At 49.6% G+C, this 13,936-nt stretch overlaps 4 protein-coding genes across 4 annotated transcripts; 3 read left to right on the plus strand and 1 right to left on the minus strand.

Moving 5' to 3' along the window:
- Positions 1–1,102: 1,102 nt before the first annotated feature.
- On the plus strand, positions 1,103–6,385 carry NCS54_01314900 (DAO domain-containing protein; the record flags this gene model as incomplete). The annotated part of the gene is made up of 5 exons (XM_053158358.1): positions 1,103–1,361; positions 1,415–1,524; positions 1,571–2,441; positions 4,824–5,257; positions 5,312–6,385. The coding sequence occupies 5 exons, from the start codon at positions 1,103–1,105 to the stop codon at positions 6,383–6,385; spliced, it is 2,748 nt and encodes a 915-aa protein (XP_053014333.1).
- Positions 6,386–7,745: 1,360 nt separating this feature from the next.
- On the plus strand, positions 7,746–9,054 carry NCS54_01315000 (TauD domain-containing protein; the record flags this gene model as incomplete). The annotated part of the gene is made up of 4 exons (XM_053158359.1): positions 7,746–8,189; positions 8,242–8,438; positions 8,490–8,834; positions 8,883–9,054. The coding sequence occupies 4 exons, from the start codon at positions 7,746–7,748 to the stop codon at positions 9,052–9,054; spliced, it is 1,158 nt and encodes a 385-aa protein (XP_053014334.1).
- A 529-nt stretch (positions 9,055–9,583) lies between these two features.
- NCS54_01315100 (Hypothetical protein) lies at positions 9,584–11,064 on the minus strand (the record flags this gene model as incomplete). The annotated part of the gene is made up of 7 exons (XM_053158360.1): positions 9,584–9,935; positions 9,986–10,081; positions 10,126–10,334; positions 10,395–10,502; positions 10,560–10,633; positions 10,688–10,795; positions 10,857–11,064. 7 exons carry the CDS (start codon positions 11,062–11,064, stop codon positions 9,584–9,586), a joined length of 1,155 nt encoding a protein of 384 aa, XP_053014335.1.
- A 976-nt stretch (positions 11,065–12,040) lies between these two features.
- NCS54_01315200 (FAD-binding PCMH-type domain-containing protein) lies at positions 12,041–13,824 on the plus strand (the record flags this gene model as incomplete). The annotated part of the gene is made up of 7 exons (XM_053158361.1): positions 12,041–12,118; positions 12,178–12,442; positions 12,493–12,656; positions 12,722–12,851; positions 12,956–13,268; positions 13,319–13,391; positions 13,450–13,824. The coding sequence occupies 7 exons, from the start codon at positions 12,041–12,043 to the stop codon at positions 13,822–13,824; spliced, it is 1,398 nt and encodes a 465-aa protein (XP_053014336.1).
- Between the last annotated feature and the right edge of the window lie 112 nt (positions 13,825–13,936).

A 13,936-nucleotide genomic window follows, 5' to 3' on the forward strand; every position in this document is an offset into this window, starting at 1 on the left:
TCTCCCGTCTATCCTGACTATATAATTGTATTTATTCCAAAAGAACGAATATCTTAGAGCCGAGCATATCCGACTGGATTCACAGCGGGGTCATTCATGAGTTATTTTACGTGCAAACATGACACCATACTCTGGCGTCCCTACTTTTGCCAATATTCTCACTTTCAGCTGTCATTCTTTGTAGACTTGTTCTTTGAGCCGAGGCCCGAAACATGAGTCTGGGGAAGAAACTTATTGCAACCCAAACCCACCTCTTCTTAGGAGCGGCCCGAATTATATGTAGCAGGGTTCTAAGGGCCGATTTATAGTACTGTCACTTGAAAGGTTATTCGACGGGATCGGCGGAAATTCTACAAGGGTTGCGGAGCTTCCACGCTTGAGGGGAGTTCCTTAAAGACATGAAATGAGGCCATCAACATCCCAGCAAACGGTGCCAAGCACTGTACTGTCCAGCATACAGAAGCATTCTTTCCTTCCCAGTTTATGTAAAAATTTGTAACCCTCCTTGATATTCCTTACTCTTTCAACCTTCTCTCTTCATCATTGCCGATCCTGGCCCTGCATACCCCGTGGGGGAAATCTCGTCGGACCGGCATCGAGCCAATAGCACACCTACACCTGGGTATGTAACCACTTTCAGCAGGCCCGCCGAGCTCATATTAACCTCGCATGATTATGCGCTGGGCTTCGGGCCGATGAGAATACAGGGACGCACTTGATGCAACAGCCTGTCGAATGTTTCCAATGGGATAAACCACGACGCCCTTGCACCCCTGTACCACACATCGTCATTGGGTGGGCAATCTAACTTGAAACGAGATTCTATTAGTCTACCCCGCAGTAAGCACCAATCATTCCATTGTCTTGAGTTCGGTCGCTTTCAAGCGAATCGGGCCCTCTCGCACATCCAACCCCAGATGATGAAGGCTAAACCGGATTGGCTCCCACGCTCATGACAGGGGCTCGTGACATTCAACTCTTGTGGACGAGTTTATTAGAGGCATGAGATCCAAGTATTTAGATGCTCATGAGTGCCACGCATTCCACTGTCCGAGTGTAAGACAGAATACCTCGTTTTTAGTAATTATTCGTCTTAGCCAAGATGAAGCCCCTCTATGCATTGGCTGCTGTCTTTGCCAGCATATGTCCAACTGCTCTTGCAGCAGATGCCGCTGCCTGGAAATCTCGAAACATCTACTTTGTTCTTACCGATCGTATCGCTCGCAGCTCCACTGATAATGGAGGCGCATGCTCAGACTTGGGCTCCTACTGCGGCGGGACTTTCAAAGGCTTAGAGTCTAAGCTTGACTACATCAAAGGCATGGGCTTTGATGCCATCTGGATCACCCCGGTTGTCTCTAGTAAGTCTGCACGGTCCATATATAATCATCTCAGTCAGTAACCATGTCCCCAGATACTCCAAATGGATACCATGGGTATTGGGCCGACGATTTGTATGCCATCAACTCCAAGTATGGGACAGCTGAAGACTTGAAGAGCCTGGTCAGCTCAGCCCACCAAAAGGTGACAATTCCATGTCCTCTAGCAGGCCCAATACTGACATATATAGGGAATCTATGTTATGGTTGATGTGGTCGCCAACCACATGGGCCCAAATATTGGGGGCCACAAGCCTGAGCCTCTGAACCAGCAAAGCTCGTACCATTCGGGATGCGAGATTAACTACTCCGACCAAACAAGCATCGAGGTCTGCAGCATCGCTGGCCTCCCTGATGTCAAGACGGAGAATTCCGAGATCCGCACTCTTTACCAGAATTGGATCAAGTGGTTGGTGAAGGAGTACCAGTTCGATGGTATCCGGATTGACACAGTCAAACACGTCGAAAAGGACTTTTGGCCCGGCTTTCAGTCGGCTGCCGGAGTATACTCGATCGGAGAGGTTTTTGATGGGAACCCAGACTATCTGGCTGGATATGCTAGTGTCATGCCTGGCCTTCTCAACTACGCCATCTATTATCCGATGAACAGATTCTACCAGCAGCAAGGATCGTCTCAGGATTTGGTCAACATGCATGATGAAATCAGCGCCAAATTCCCCGATCCTACTGTATTGGGTACTTTTTTGGATAATCACGACAATGCTCGATGGTTAAACCGAAAGAACGACGTTTCCCTTCTCAAGAACGCTCTGGCCCATGTCATTCTCGCCAGAGGTATCCCCATTGTCTACTACGGAACCGAACAGGGCTATGCGGGAGGGAATGATCCAGCGAATCGGGAGGATCTCTGGCGAAGTGGATTCAACACCAATGCTGACTTGTACCAAGCCATCTCTCGTCTTTCCAATGCACGATCAAAGGCCGGAGGTCTTGGCGGGAATGACCACAAGCATCTATTTGTGGAAAACAACGTCTACGCATGGAGCCGTGCCGGGGGGGACCTCGTTGTTCTCACCACCAATCGGGGCCAGGGCTGGTCGGGTCAGTATTGCTTCTACACACAAAGGCCAAACAAGTCATGGAACAATGTTTTTGGACGAGGTTCATATACTTCAGATAATGATGGCCGGGTTTGTGTCAATGTCACGAACGGGGAGCCTGTTGTTTTGCTTGCGAGCTAGGCAGCTGATGGTTGATGTTTTGTGCCCTCTGAGGCAATTCATGCCAATACTTGTTTCATTTCGAACCCACTCATTTCAAGAATATTCAGTGTTTTCAGAGTACATAGGTAGTCCAACCGTATATAACATGATCAGTCTTTACCCAAAATTTTAAAAATGAAAAACAAGTGGACCACGCGAACACAGGGCAAAGCCGATAAGTGCAGCACAGTGGCGGTCAAGCTCGACTATTCACAAATGTTTACCGTAGAGTAGAATTGGGTATGGTTTAGGGCATCACTGCCTCGCTCTTGTAAAGAAGCTGGTGATGCATACAAAATGTCCGTGGGCAAATGGCTTCGATGCGAGCGTCAGGGTTGAGTAAAGATGAAGCCACAGAAAGGCAATTGCCTGAGCCACGCATGCTGTTTTTTCTCGGGCGAAGCAGTTGCAAGGCGGGGTTATGCTTTTATCGGTGGGCGCTTCGGGGATGCTTCGGATATCTTCTCGCTATAATTTGAATTTTTTTTTACCGGTGTAGTGCCCACTTTTCTCGAGGTGGGTCTCATTGCCCACGTAATTCAGTCTAACCAATTTTGGAAGGACGGGATCTCGTCTTTAAGCGGGTCGAGGCACGTCCACATCGCCAGCAGAACGTGGTCGCCAGTAGCACGTTGAAGAAGCGCAGCTTGGTCCTAAGTTCACAGCGGGTTGCGAGAAGAGATTTGGGTTTGGGAGTTGATATCATGCTTTTGAAAGCTTTTGAAATTATAGTTGTGCCATGGATTCAGGAAGGATAAGCTGCTTGTTAGGATCTCGGTTGCTGGTCCCGATGCCTTAGATAAGAGCATGCCCTGAGATGCAAAGATAATAGAATAGCCAGAGGCTACGAGGTCCAAGAGTAGCAGATCATATGTCCATATTTCAGTGTTAAAGCTGGTGTTAATCGAGTGGTTTCATGCGGTCAAACATCTGTTCCTTTTAACAAACATTCTCACCCAGGCACAATCAGGGTGGAAGCAACACAACCCTGTACGATGGTCCTCGTTGACACTCGTATATAGTAAAGCCCCTTATTCATAAGTTAAGCTCAATTGTCATTGGATCGGGAGACAGAAAACCTAGATTTATCTTATTATACTAATACCAAGCGAACTTGCTTGACGGCGTTCTAAGGTAATTATGTCTGACCAAATCGAGTGGTCAATCACTTTTCGATGTGAGATTCTTATCCACCATTTCATACCATTTTGAAAGCCAATGTGATCTCAATAACGCCCCATAAGAAGTGGGTGAGAGACGATGCTATCAGTGACCATTCGTAGATTGCTGTGTCTCCTCGGGTCGTATTCCGTAGTCACGGGCGCCACTTTTGAAGGCGGTCGTAGCCACAGAAAGGACCACACTTGGCGTGAGCATCTGTAGGCAAAAGCAATGCGTTGATACATTCTTCTGTATGCTCAAACGAAGAAAAGTTCGGATCATGTGTACCGCGTGCATGTGTTTGTTAGGTTGATCGCGAGATGTACTGACTTGACCCGCACATCCTGAACACTGGAGTTGGAATCTAGCACTTTCCCAAACTGAGTATCACTTACGCATGCTCCATGTTGGAGACCGGAAAGAAGTGCATGCAACATGTCGACTCCAATTGGCACACTCTGGCAACCCTATGTGCATTTCACATCTGGCCTGTCACCCATTTCAAGACATGACTGAGTCCCACCCAATTGCTTGAATCACAGTCCCCTATATCAGACGACATCTCTCTTGAGGCTCAACTATGAACACCGGCAGTCCAAGCTTGAACTCGTCATTCGGCAAATAAACATTGATGGGTGCAGCAACCGGCTTCTCTGCCGATGAGGAGACGCCGAAAGACCAGATGACCGGTGGGGACCGTCCGGGGCAGTGCCGGCCGCATCTGGGTGATAAAGGAACCGGAAACTAAGCGCCGGCAGCTGCATTGAGATGAACTCTAAGGAGACTTGTTGGACGTGCTTCAGGTTAAATTTGTAGATACTATCTTGCGATGTAAAATACGCTGCCTTCGAGTTTGGGTAACTCGGAACTCTTAAGACTTCTCCCACCAGCCAAAGACTCGGTTTCCTCCCCGCGCCTCGGCTATCGCGCTTGGTGTATCTTCTCCGATCCGGGGTCGTAGGAGGCTGGGAGTGGCGAAGAAGCGGGGGAGGGCGTCGACAGGTGGTGGAGTCGATTCTTCTCGACTTGGAATCGTCGGCTACGCTAACTAAGTTGACAGAGGAGGGGAAACAAGCATGCAACTCTACAGGCCTGTCCAACCAGCGGTGGCGGAACTACGATGATGGCGGCGATATCGGCTGTCATCCCGAGTCCCTCCCTATCTTTCATGGCCAGCAAAAGTCGGAAACCAATGATGACGAGAACATAAATCCCCTCTCTGACCCTCCGCTGGACTTCTCTTGCTGTTGTTCAGTATCTCTTCTTTACCTCCCATCACCTATCATAATGGCTGACACATCACGACCTGTCCTGATTCTCGGCGGAGGCTGCTTTGGCCTAGCGACCGCGTACCACCTGGCCCAGACTGGTTACTCAGACCTTACCGTCTTGGAAAAGGACCACGAGGTCCCCAGTCGCTTCTCAGCAGCCAACGATCTCAACAAGGTGATCCGAGCCGAGTATGCCGATCCCTTCTACACCGAGCTGGCTCTGGTGAGTTTCCTGAATTGCATTAGCCATGCACACTTTACTGATGCATTTGAGTAGCAAGCCATCCGGAGATGGCAGACTGATCCATTGTACAAACCCCACTACCACGAGACGGGCTTCCTCAACGTTGGATCCAACAACGCGCCCGACCAGACAAAACGAGTTCTCGAGAGTTATTACGCATCTGTCAGGGACAATTCCGCCTTCAACGGCAAGGTGCAGCGCGTGAACGGAAATGCCGACATCAAGAAGCTGGTTCCCGCATTCCATCATGTGCAGCGCTGGGCTGGCTACTTCAACAAGCTGGCGGGGTACGGTCACTCTGCCAACGCTTTGAGTGCTGTGTATGCAGAGTGTGTCAAGTTGGGCGTCAAGTTCCAGCTTGGCAGCCAGAAGGGAGAGGTTGAGTCCCTGCTCTACGCATCGAGCCGAAACGGCACCAAATGTGTTGGAGCAAAGACCCGAGAAGGCCGAATCTATCTTGCCGACAAGACTATCGTGGCTTTGGGCGCCGATGCCTCCAACATTATTCCCCGCATGGGCAAGCAAATGACAGGTCGCTGCTGGGGTGTCGCACACATTCAGCTGAGTCCTGAAGAGGCCGACGAGTTGAGAGGCATTCCCGTCACCAACGTGCGGGATCTTGCCTTCTTCTTCGAGCCTGACAAGGCCACCAACAAGCTCAAGTTCTGCCACATGGGAGGTGCTTACACCAACTACGCTTGGTCTCAGGATGGTCTCTCAATTCCTTACTCCGAGCTCTCCGAGTCACAATTCATCCCTGAAGAGGATGAGGTGCATATCCGAAAACTCCTAAGAGAGGTATTCCCACAGCTCGCGGATCGCCCGTTGATTGACAAACATCTATGCTGGTTTGCCGACACGGATGACTCGGATTACATCATTGACTTTGTGCCTGGAACAGACTCTTCACTAGTTGTCCTCTCCGGTGACTCGGGTCATGGTTTCAAGATGCTTCCTATTTTCGGACAATGGGTACAGAAGTTGTTGGTTGATGAGAAGCAGTCAGAGCCCAAGTGGCAGTGGAAGACGTCAAAGCCCAAGAAGACGGCCGCTTGGCGTAGTAGTGGTAGTCAGGAGCTTGCAAGCGTAGCTCGCGCCAAGTTGTAATTTCGTTTTTTTAATATGTATTAGATAGACTAGATTGAGAATCATTGAATAGTCATGCAGCTGGTATGAAGCAATCGCGGAAAAGGTTCATTCCCTGACAGCTCTATTTCCATCCAAATGGCCTTGAGGCGCTTCTTTGGTCTATTAGTTGGCTTGCGCGCCAACCGAGTCCCAAGAATATTAAGACTAGATGATGATAAGCTTGGAGTTCTGAGGGTGCATATCGTACAGGTTCGTTGATCATACTGCAAACCCTTTGCAGTTCGATGTCTCGTAACTAGATTCCAATATTTATTCAATTGGTCAGTTCTTGGGCTCAAGGCTTTCTCGAAACATGCATGAGATGAAGACCTCCGGTAGTTGGAGGAAGGCAATCCACAATCCTTGCTTAGTACATCTATGTATAGTTGCTTTCAGGTCGGTTGCTCGGTCTTTCAAAGATTGACATTTCCATGAAGAACCTCATTTGCGTAGCTGTGCCTTTTGGGTAGCCTAGGATCGATAGTTTCTTGAGTCTAGGATGTGGCAAAGATGAACAACACGCTTTTCAACATGGTCAAGCTGTTATCACTCTTGCACATGGTCAAATCACATAAACCTTGTCTGTGTTTCACCGGCTGCCAGTTTGGGGGAAGATTAAACGGCTGGCAGCACACTTACAACTGTAAGAAGGCCGAAGCGGTCAAAGACGATAGTTCGTTCACGACAGGTTCTAAATCAGAGGCAACTAGCCAATACCACGGAAGATCATAATATCGAGCCTGTTAAGACTTATTCGAAGAAATAACACTCAAGATAGTTATCTTGAAGCCATCGGAGCAATATCTTTCCTTATCTCCGGCCGATTAAGATCATGATGCATACATCGGCTCCCACATAGGTACTTAACAGTCTCGTTTGCTCGGCCCGCGGCCGAAGAGCCCAAGTATGACTGCACAGTCACTTCTCAGAAATTGCATTACAAATCGCTACTGTCCGAATCTCAACCCATGAGAGGATCCTTCTTACAAATCTTGGACTGCACACCATCTTGTGTCTATAGAGGGGTAGGCAAGCCTATCCCATTGTAGTCAAGATCCTTCATGGCGCCATTTTCTGTGGAAAGCACTGGCCAGATGTTAATGTTGCAATGAGTTTTGCATATCGCATCGGAAGCGATAACCAATGAGATGACGTGCAAACCAGGTTGGTCATCGTGTGCCACTATGGCGAGATGACCTTAATTGGGAAACCCGGGGATCGATGCAACAATGGCTATGCCATAAATAAGCGTGTGCTTGGCCATATTAGATGGAACAATCAAACAGATCTTCACATCCCTTCGACTGATACTCCAATCAACTATCAGCCTGTCCACACCATGGTTCCTGCTCCGATCGATCCCAGCATCAAAGATGTTGCCGAGCCCATCAAGGACTCTCTCAAGCTGCCCGCGCCGGCTCGAGAGAGACTTGAAAAGGCAGGCATAGACCTGTCTAAGGGCTATCCTTATCGTCCCTCGCGTCCGCTATATCTGCAAGACGTGTACAAGATCCGTGATCAACCCCGTGACTATGTCGACGCAGGAGCTAGGGCAGACAAGTCCAAGAAGAACCTTTTCTCTGCGGCGACAAAGGTTACCGACTTGACTGCCCACATCGGAACTGAGATCGAGGGTCTACAGCTCAAGGACCTCACAAACGAGCAGCGTGACGAACTTGCCTTGTTGATTGCTGAGCGGAGTGTCGTCTTCTTCCGAGACCAAGATCTCAGCCCTCAGAAGCAGAAGGAGCTTGGCGAGTGGTACGGGGAGGTCGAGGTTCATGTAAGTATTTGGGGGCCAAAGTCCTTGCAGGTAATCTGACATTTTGTTCCAGCCTCAAGTTGCTCAGGTTCCAGGCCTTCCAGGTGTTTCCATCATTTGGCCTGACCTTCAAGCCACGGAACGACCCGCAACCTTTCGCCAGCCTGGAGGTGCGTCAAGATGGCACACAGATCTAGTCCACGAGCGCCAGCCTGCTGGAATCACTCACCTTCACAATGACACTGTTCCCAGTGTTGGCGGTGACACTCTGTGAGTTTTGCTTAACGTCTATTGAATGATCAAATACTAACATGTCGAAAGCTGGGCCAGCGGATATGCTGCCTACGAGAAGTTGTCACCAGAGTTCCGCAAGATCATTGACGGAAGGTCTGCTGTGTATCGATCTGCACACCCTTACCTGGACCGAGATGACCCTGAGGCTGGTCCCAAGTACATCGAACGTGTTCACCCACTCGTTCGAGTCCATCCTGCGACCGGTTGGAAGGCCCTTTGGGTCAACCGAGCTATGACGGATAGGATTGTGGGACTTGACAAGGCCGAGAGCGACGTCATTCTCGGATACTTGTACGATGTGTATGAGAAGAACATTGACATCCAGCTGCGCTGGAGGTGGACACCTCGAACTTCAGTTCTCTGGGACAACCGGTATGTACCTTGATCCACACATTGGGAAGTCAAGACTGACATTTGTAGTATTACGATTCACAATGCCAGTTGGGACTACAGTGGTAAGGAGCCACGACATGGAACTAGGGTGACATCGTTGGCTGAAAAGCCTTACTTCGATGCCGCAGCTCCAACACGGCGAGAAGCTCTGGGATTGCTTGGTGAAAGCGAGAAGGAGGAACTTAAGGCCTCACAGTAGACTCCCTACTGGCATATAGTAAAGAAAGCTGATTCAAGGACTGCTTGGTTTTGTGAATGCTCATGCGCGGTAGAAGTGACCTGTGATCTACAAGTCACTATAAGGGCTCGAGGCAATGGTGAACCAGTCATCTGCGTTGCCAGAATACAGCTCCCACAACGCTGCGATGACAAACTTTGAGCTTCTAACCACTCAGATACCCTTAACTGGCAATTTATTTATAAGTAGCCAACAGTGAAGAGGCCAACATCTAATTCTGTTACTCTCGCTCGTGGTGTTAGTATCGTACATCCAGACAAGGACAATTTGATTCAGATCCTCGTGTGTAAACTGATGCGCCACCCAAAAACCTACCCAGACAAAGTAGCCCATTTCATTCTCAATCAGATCAATTGCGTTTTGAGATGGCCGCGGTTGGAGACAGGGGATTTTTTCACTGAGGGATATAAGTTTTTGCACATGTATATTGTTTTATACTATTCTAACATTGTAAGACATAGGAGTCTTCCCCCTTCAGCTACTCGGTGACTCATGGTGAGTACTGAACTGTAAAAGCCTGAGTTTGTAGAATCGCCCTGTCACTATGATCGTCCCGTAGCCCTTCAGTACTTGCATTACCAACCACGACCGTCCCGCCATTTTTGTTATCATCGTCAGAGAATCTCTCAAGTTCAGTCGCATTATCCTCAGGAAACTGCGCATACTGGCTGCGGCCTTTACGCACTGGGCTGAGCGTGTTGCTCTGCTGATGCTGACCATAGGACGTTGCCCCATAGTGAGAGGCCCCCGATGATCCCACAATACGAGGCATGAAGTGCTTAAAGAGCTTGCGTAGGGTCGGCATGGAGCCGCATATGACAAAGAGATTTGCTTCAATGAATCTACGACTGTCAGCATCACCGTGCAGACCAACGGCCAAAGCGTGACGTACATCCATATGTTGGCGGGTGCAGAGTCCCAAGAAACATCTGTGCTGGCTAGCACCACGGGTAAATACACCAGTCTGTTCACCGATGTGGCAACGGTTCTGCAAGAATCAGAAAAGATCTTCAGTATTCTGGAATCACTTACAAGGATCCAATTGCAAAAACGATGATAGCTCCAAACTTTTGGATCTTGGGCATGTGTAGATTATACACCATGGGAATCGGCAACACAAATAGTATCACGTCGGTGACAATATTTGACACGGCTGTAGCCATGTATAGAATGGCCCCATCAGTGCATGAGCCGCCTTCTACCTTGAAGTCAAAGGCCTTGCGGGGAGGGATGCAAAGGAACTACATCATAAATGTAATGATGACAGTGTAGGCCGTGACGATGCCAATGGTAAGCCATACTGCTATCCGGAACCATCTTTGAGGAGAGAGGTGGAGGTAGAAGGAAAGGAGAGACAGCTTGATGAAGCCATTGCAGAGCTGGTAGATTGGCCCGCAAAGATAACTTATCTAGGCTTGCGGTCAGGTTTGGGTTGAGGATCGAATGGTGCAGCAAGGTTTACTGACTAAGGAATATCGTTGGAAGTCTGCGAGACTCATCTCCCAGCTGTGAGCACACATTCCACCTTGTGCGATGGAAGCTGTGAAGTTGGGGTTAGGTGAGTTAAATGGCTGAGGAAGTTGGAGGGACTTACCGATGAGCAAAGCTTGGGTCAAGACAGAACAACTATCAAGAGTCAGAAACAGAATCTGTCTGGCATCATGGATATCAAGGAGAGTTACCCAGCCAAGAAACATGAACCCTGTAATAAGGTTAGCAATCTCTGCTCTCTGTGACTATACTCTTAGACTTCTGCAACTTACCATCATCAATCTGCAACCCCTTGGACAAAAAGATCTTGGTGTAATATCTCTGCAACAGAGCAATCAATGCCAGTGGGGCACCGAGTCCAAAGATCAGATAATGCTCCAGCTTCTTCTGCTGCTTGGGGTTGTCAAAGTTCAGAGGCCCATAGTCAGGAGGAGGCAGGCGGAAAACCTCTGTGCCGTTGATGGTAGGAAAAGTCGTCATGTTTTCGGCATGACGGAAATAAACGAGGATGAGGAAGCCAGGAACAAGTCGATCTTGGGGATGCAGAAGTCCTAGGTTAAAGATGGGAATGATCTCCTGAGCTGCTGAACACGAGCTCTGGCCATAGCTTACAGCCGCAGCATTGGGTGCAAGGTTAGCGTGAAACGCCGGTTGTTGACGATTAAGGCACGAGAGGTGCAGGAGGAGCCGTCGATGTTCGCTCAGCCCGTGGCTTGCACCGCCAAGCCCGCATCATTGGCTTGGAACGGCGGCCAGCTTCCGGGAAGCCGGGATAGTCCACACCGGCCAAGGTCGCGCGGGACAGGCTGCGCATGCCAGGCCATCCCCTCGAGGAAAAGATTGGCATTTTGGAGATTGGTGGCTTCCGTGACGACCAAATCCCTGATGCAGAGCTGAAAATTGGTGCCTATTAGAAGGGGCGAAACTCTGCTAGTATGCCTTGGCACGTCTGAGCTGGGCTGAACTGACAGCCAAGAAAGACGCAACGATGAAAAGCAAATTGGAACATTTCGTGGAAGATTCTCAAGCAGCCAGACATTGGCGTACAGATGTCAGTCATAAATCTCATCGGCTGTGCGGAACTCATCTCGATAAACGATATGACAGTTGACTAGCAATCCAACCGTCCCCAGATCACCAGCGCCAAGTGCGGAGCCTAGCCGAATGCCCTGGTCTAACATCTCCACTGATCTCTAAACCCCTCAAAGTCTGAGTGGACAAGATCTCACATCGACCAGTCCGTGCTGTGCATGGACTGAATTCTCGCAAGTCTTGCCCATCCTTGGAGGCTCTGTTATCATGCCTGTAATACGGGATACTTTGGTTCATTCGGATGTTTTCCAGATTTTGTTAGGGCCTGATCTTCCTTCTTTTCTTGTTGATCTTTTCTCTATCTAACAGTTGGAATCCCAATCGAACATTTTCTTGCTTCTTGTACATCTCATCCGTCCTCGCAATGAGAATCTCCCTTGCTAGTCTCGCCCTGTTGGGCGCTGGCGCGTCAGCCACGGCTACACACGATTCATGTCCATGTGTGGGTTTTCTGCGCCGTCCTCAAGCCTCTCCAGCCTCTTGCTAACACAGACAATACAGTGCTCTGCCCTCGCCGCCGTCCCTCAACTTAAGGGAAAGATCTATGTTCCTGGGAGCAACGCATACGACGCCCGTTTGAAGACCTACTATTCAGCCAACGCCGCCCTCGAACCTTGGTACATGGTTCTCCCCGAGACTACACAGGATGTTTCCAAGATAGCCAAGGTTATCTCCAAGAAGAAGTGTCCGTTTGGCATACGCAGTGGTGCACACTCTGCATGGAAGGGCTCCAACGGAGTTGAAAATGGCATCACCATTGATTTCAGTATGGATGTCTACGCCCTGCTCCCCTGGGTCATGGCTAACTGCTGGGAGGCTACATGAACACTACCACCTACGACTCGAAAAAGAAGATTGCGTCGATTCAGCCCGGATCCAATTGGGGCCGTGTTTACGAGGCGCTCAACGAATATGGTGTCGCGGCTGTTGGCGGCCGTGCCTCTGTCGTTGGTGTTGGTGGCTTCACCACTGGAGGAGGGGTAGGCGCCCATTCACGACCACCCTGGCACCCGTTGGCAGCGGTCAAGTTCTAACCGCTCTTTAGTACTCGTTCCATTCCAACGCTCGTGGTTTTGCTTGCGATGTTGTCGCCAACTTTGAGGTGGTTCTCGCTGATGGTCGCATCGTCAACGCCAACAAGAACCAGCACCCTGATCTGTGGAAAGTCCTCAAGGGTGGCTCTGGAAACCTGGGGTTTGTGACTCGAGTCGACCAATTCAAGTTCATTTCTCCTTCATGACTGGACTTTCTCCTGGCGCTAACCTGAACCGTTCGACAGACGTTGTTGACTCAAACAAGCTTTGGGGAGGCTTTGTTAGCTTCGACCTGTCGCAACGCGATCATGTGTTCGAGTCATATATCGACTTTGCCGAAAACATGCATCTTGACCCTGTCTCTCAGCTGATCGTTTCTGTCCAGTACAACGGAAAAGAGCGCATCTTGATCTCGGTCGTCTCCAACTCTGACGCCATTCCTGCTGTCCCGGCTTTTGACGACTTTCTCTCTCTCCCAAATGTTTCCAACACCCTGACCACGGGCAAGATTGCGGACCTTGTCCCTCAGTTCACGGGTCCTACACCCTTGGGCCTTTAGTACGTTCTCCTATGGCTATCCCGTCAGTGCTGTACTGACCTCGTTCTAGTGCCAACTGGATGACTGGCATGACCACGAATGATATTCGGGTCATGAAGTTTGTGGATGAGAAAACATGTCGAGTACGTCGAGAAGATGAAGGCGGCAGCCCCCGGCTCCGACTTCAGCGTTCTTGTCCAGTTCCAGCCATTCACTGAGTCCATGGTGGCTCACTCCCGCAAGGCGGGCGGTAATGTTCTCGGTCTTGAGGATGTCGTCGCTGATGGTCCTGCCCTCAACTGGCTCATTGCTGTCACTGTAGACACGGCTGGGAACCAGAAAAAGATTGCCCACTTGACACTGGAGTATAGGAATGCCATCAACAAATATGCCACCAGCATTGGCGCCAACAAGAACTGGGAGTACCTCAACTATGCTCTGGGCGACCAGAATCCAATCAAACATTATGGATCCGAGTCTGTCCGATATCTTCAGGCCGCCTCTAAGAAGTATGATCCTCAACGCGTGTTCCAGAAGCTAAGAGCCTCTGGGTTCAAGATCCCCGGCAGAGGTTAAGTTGTCTGGAATGAGAGAATTTCTCACCTCAACGAATTTACGCCTATAGATCAAATGCCTTTATCAATAGATAGACTATCTTGTACTGGTGGGAGACATTTACTGCGCTCGC

This window comes from Fusarium falciforme, chromosome 11 (assembly GCF_026873545.1).
Source record: "Fusarium falciforme chromosome 11, complete sequence".
Lineage (NCBI taxonomy): Eukaryota > Fungi > Ascomycota > Sordariomycetes > Hypocreales > Nectriaceae > Fusarium > Fusarium falciforme.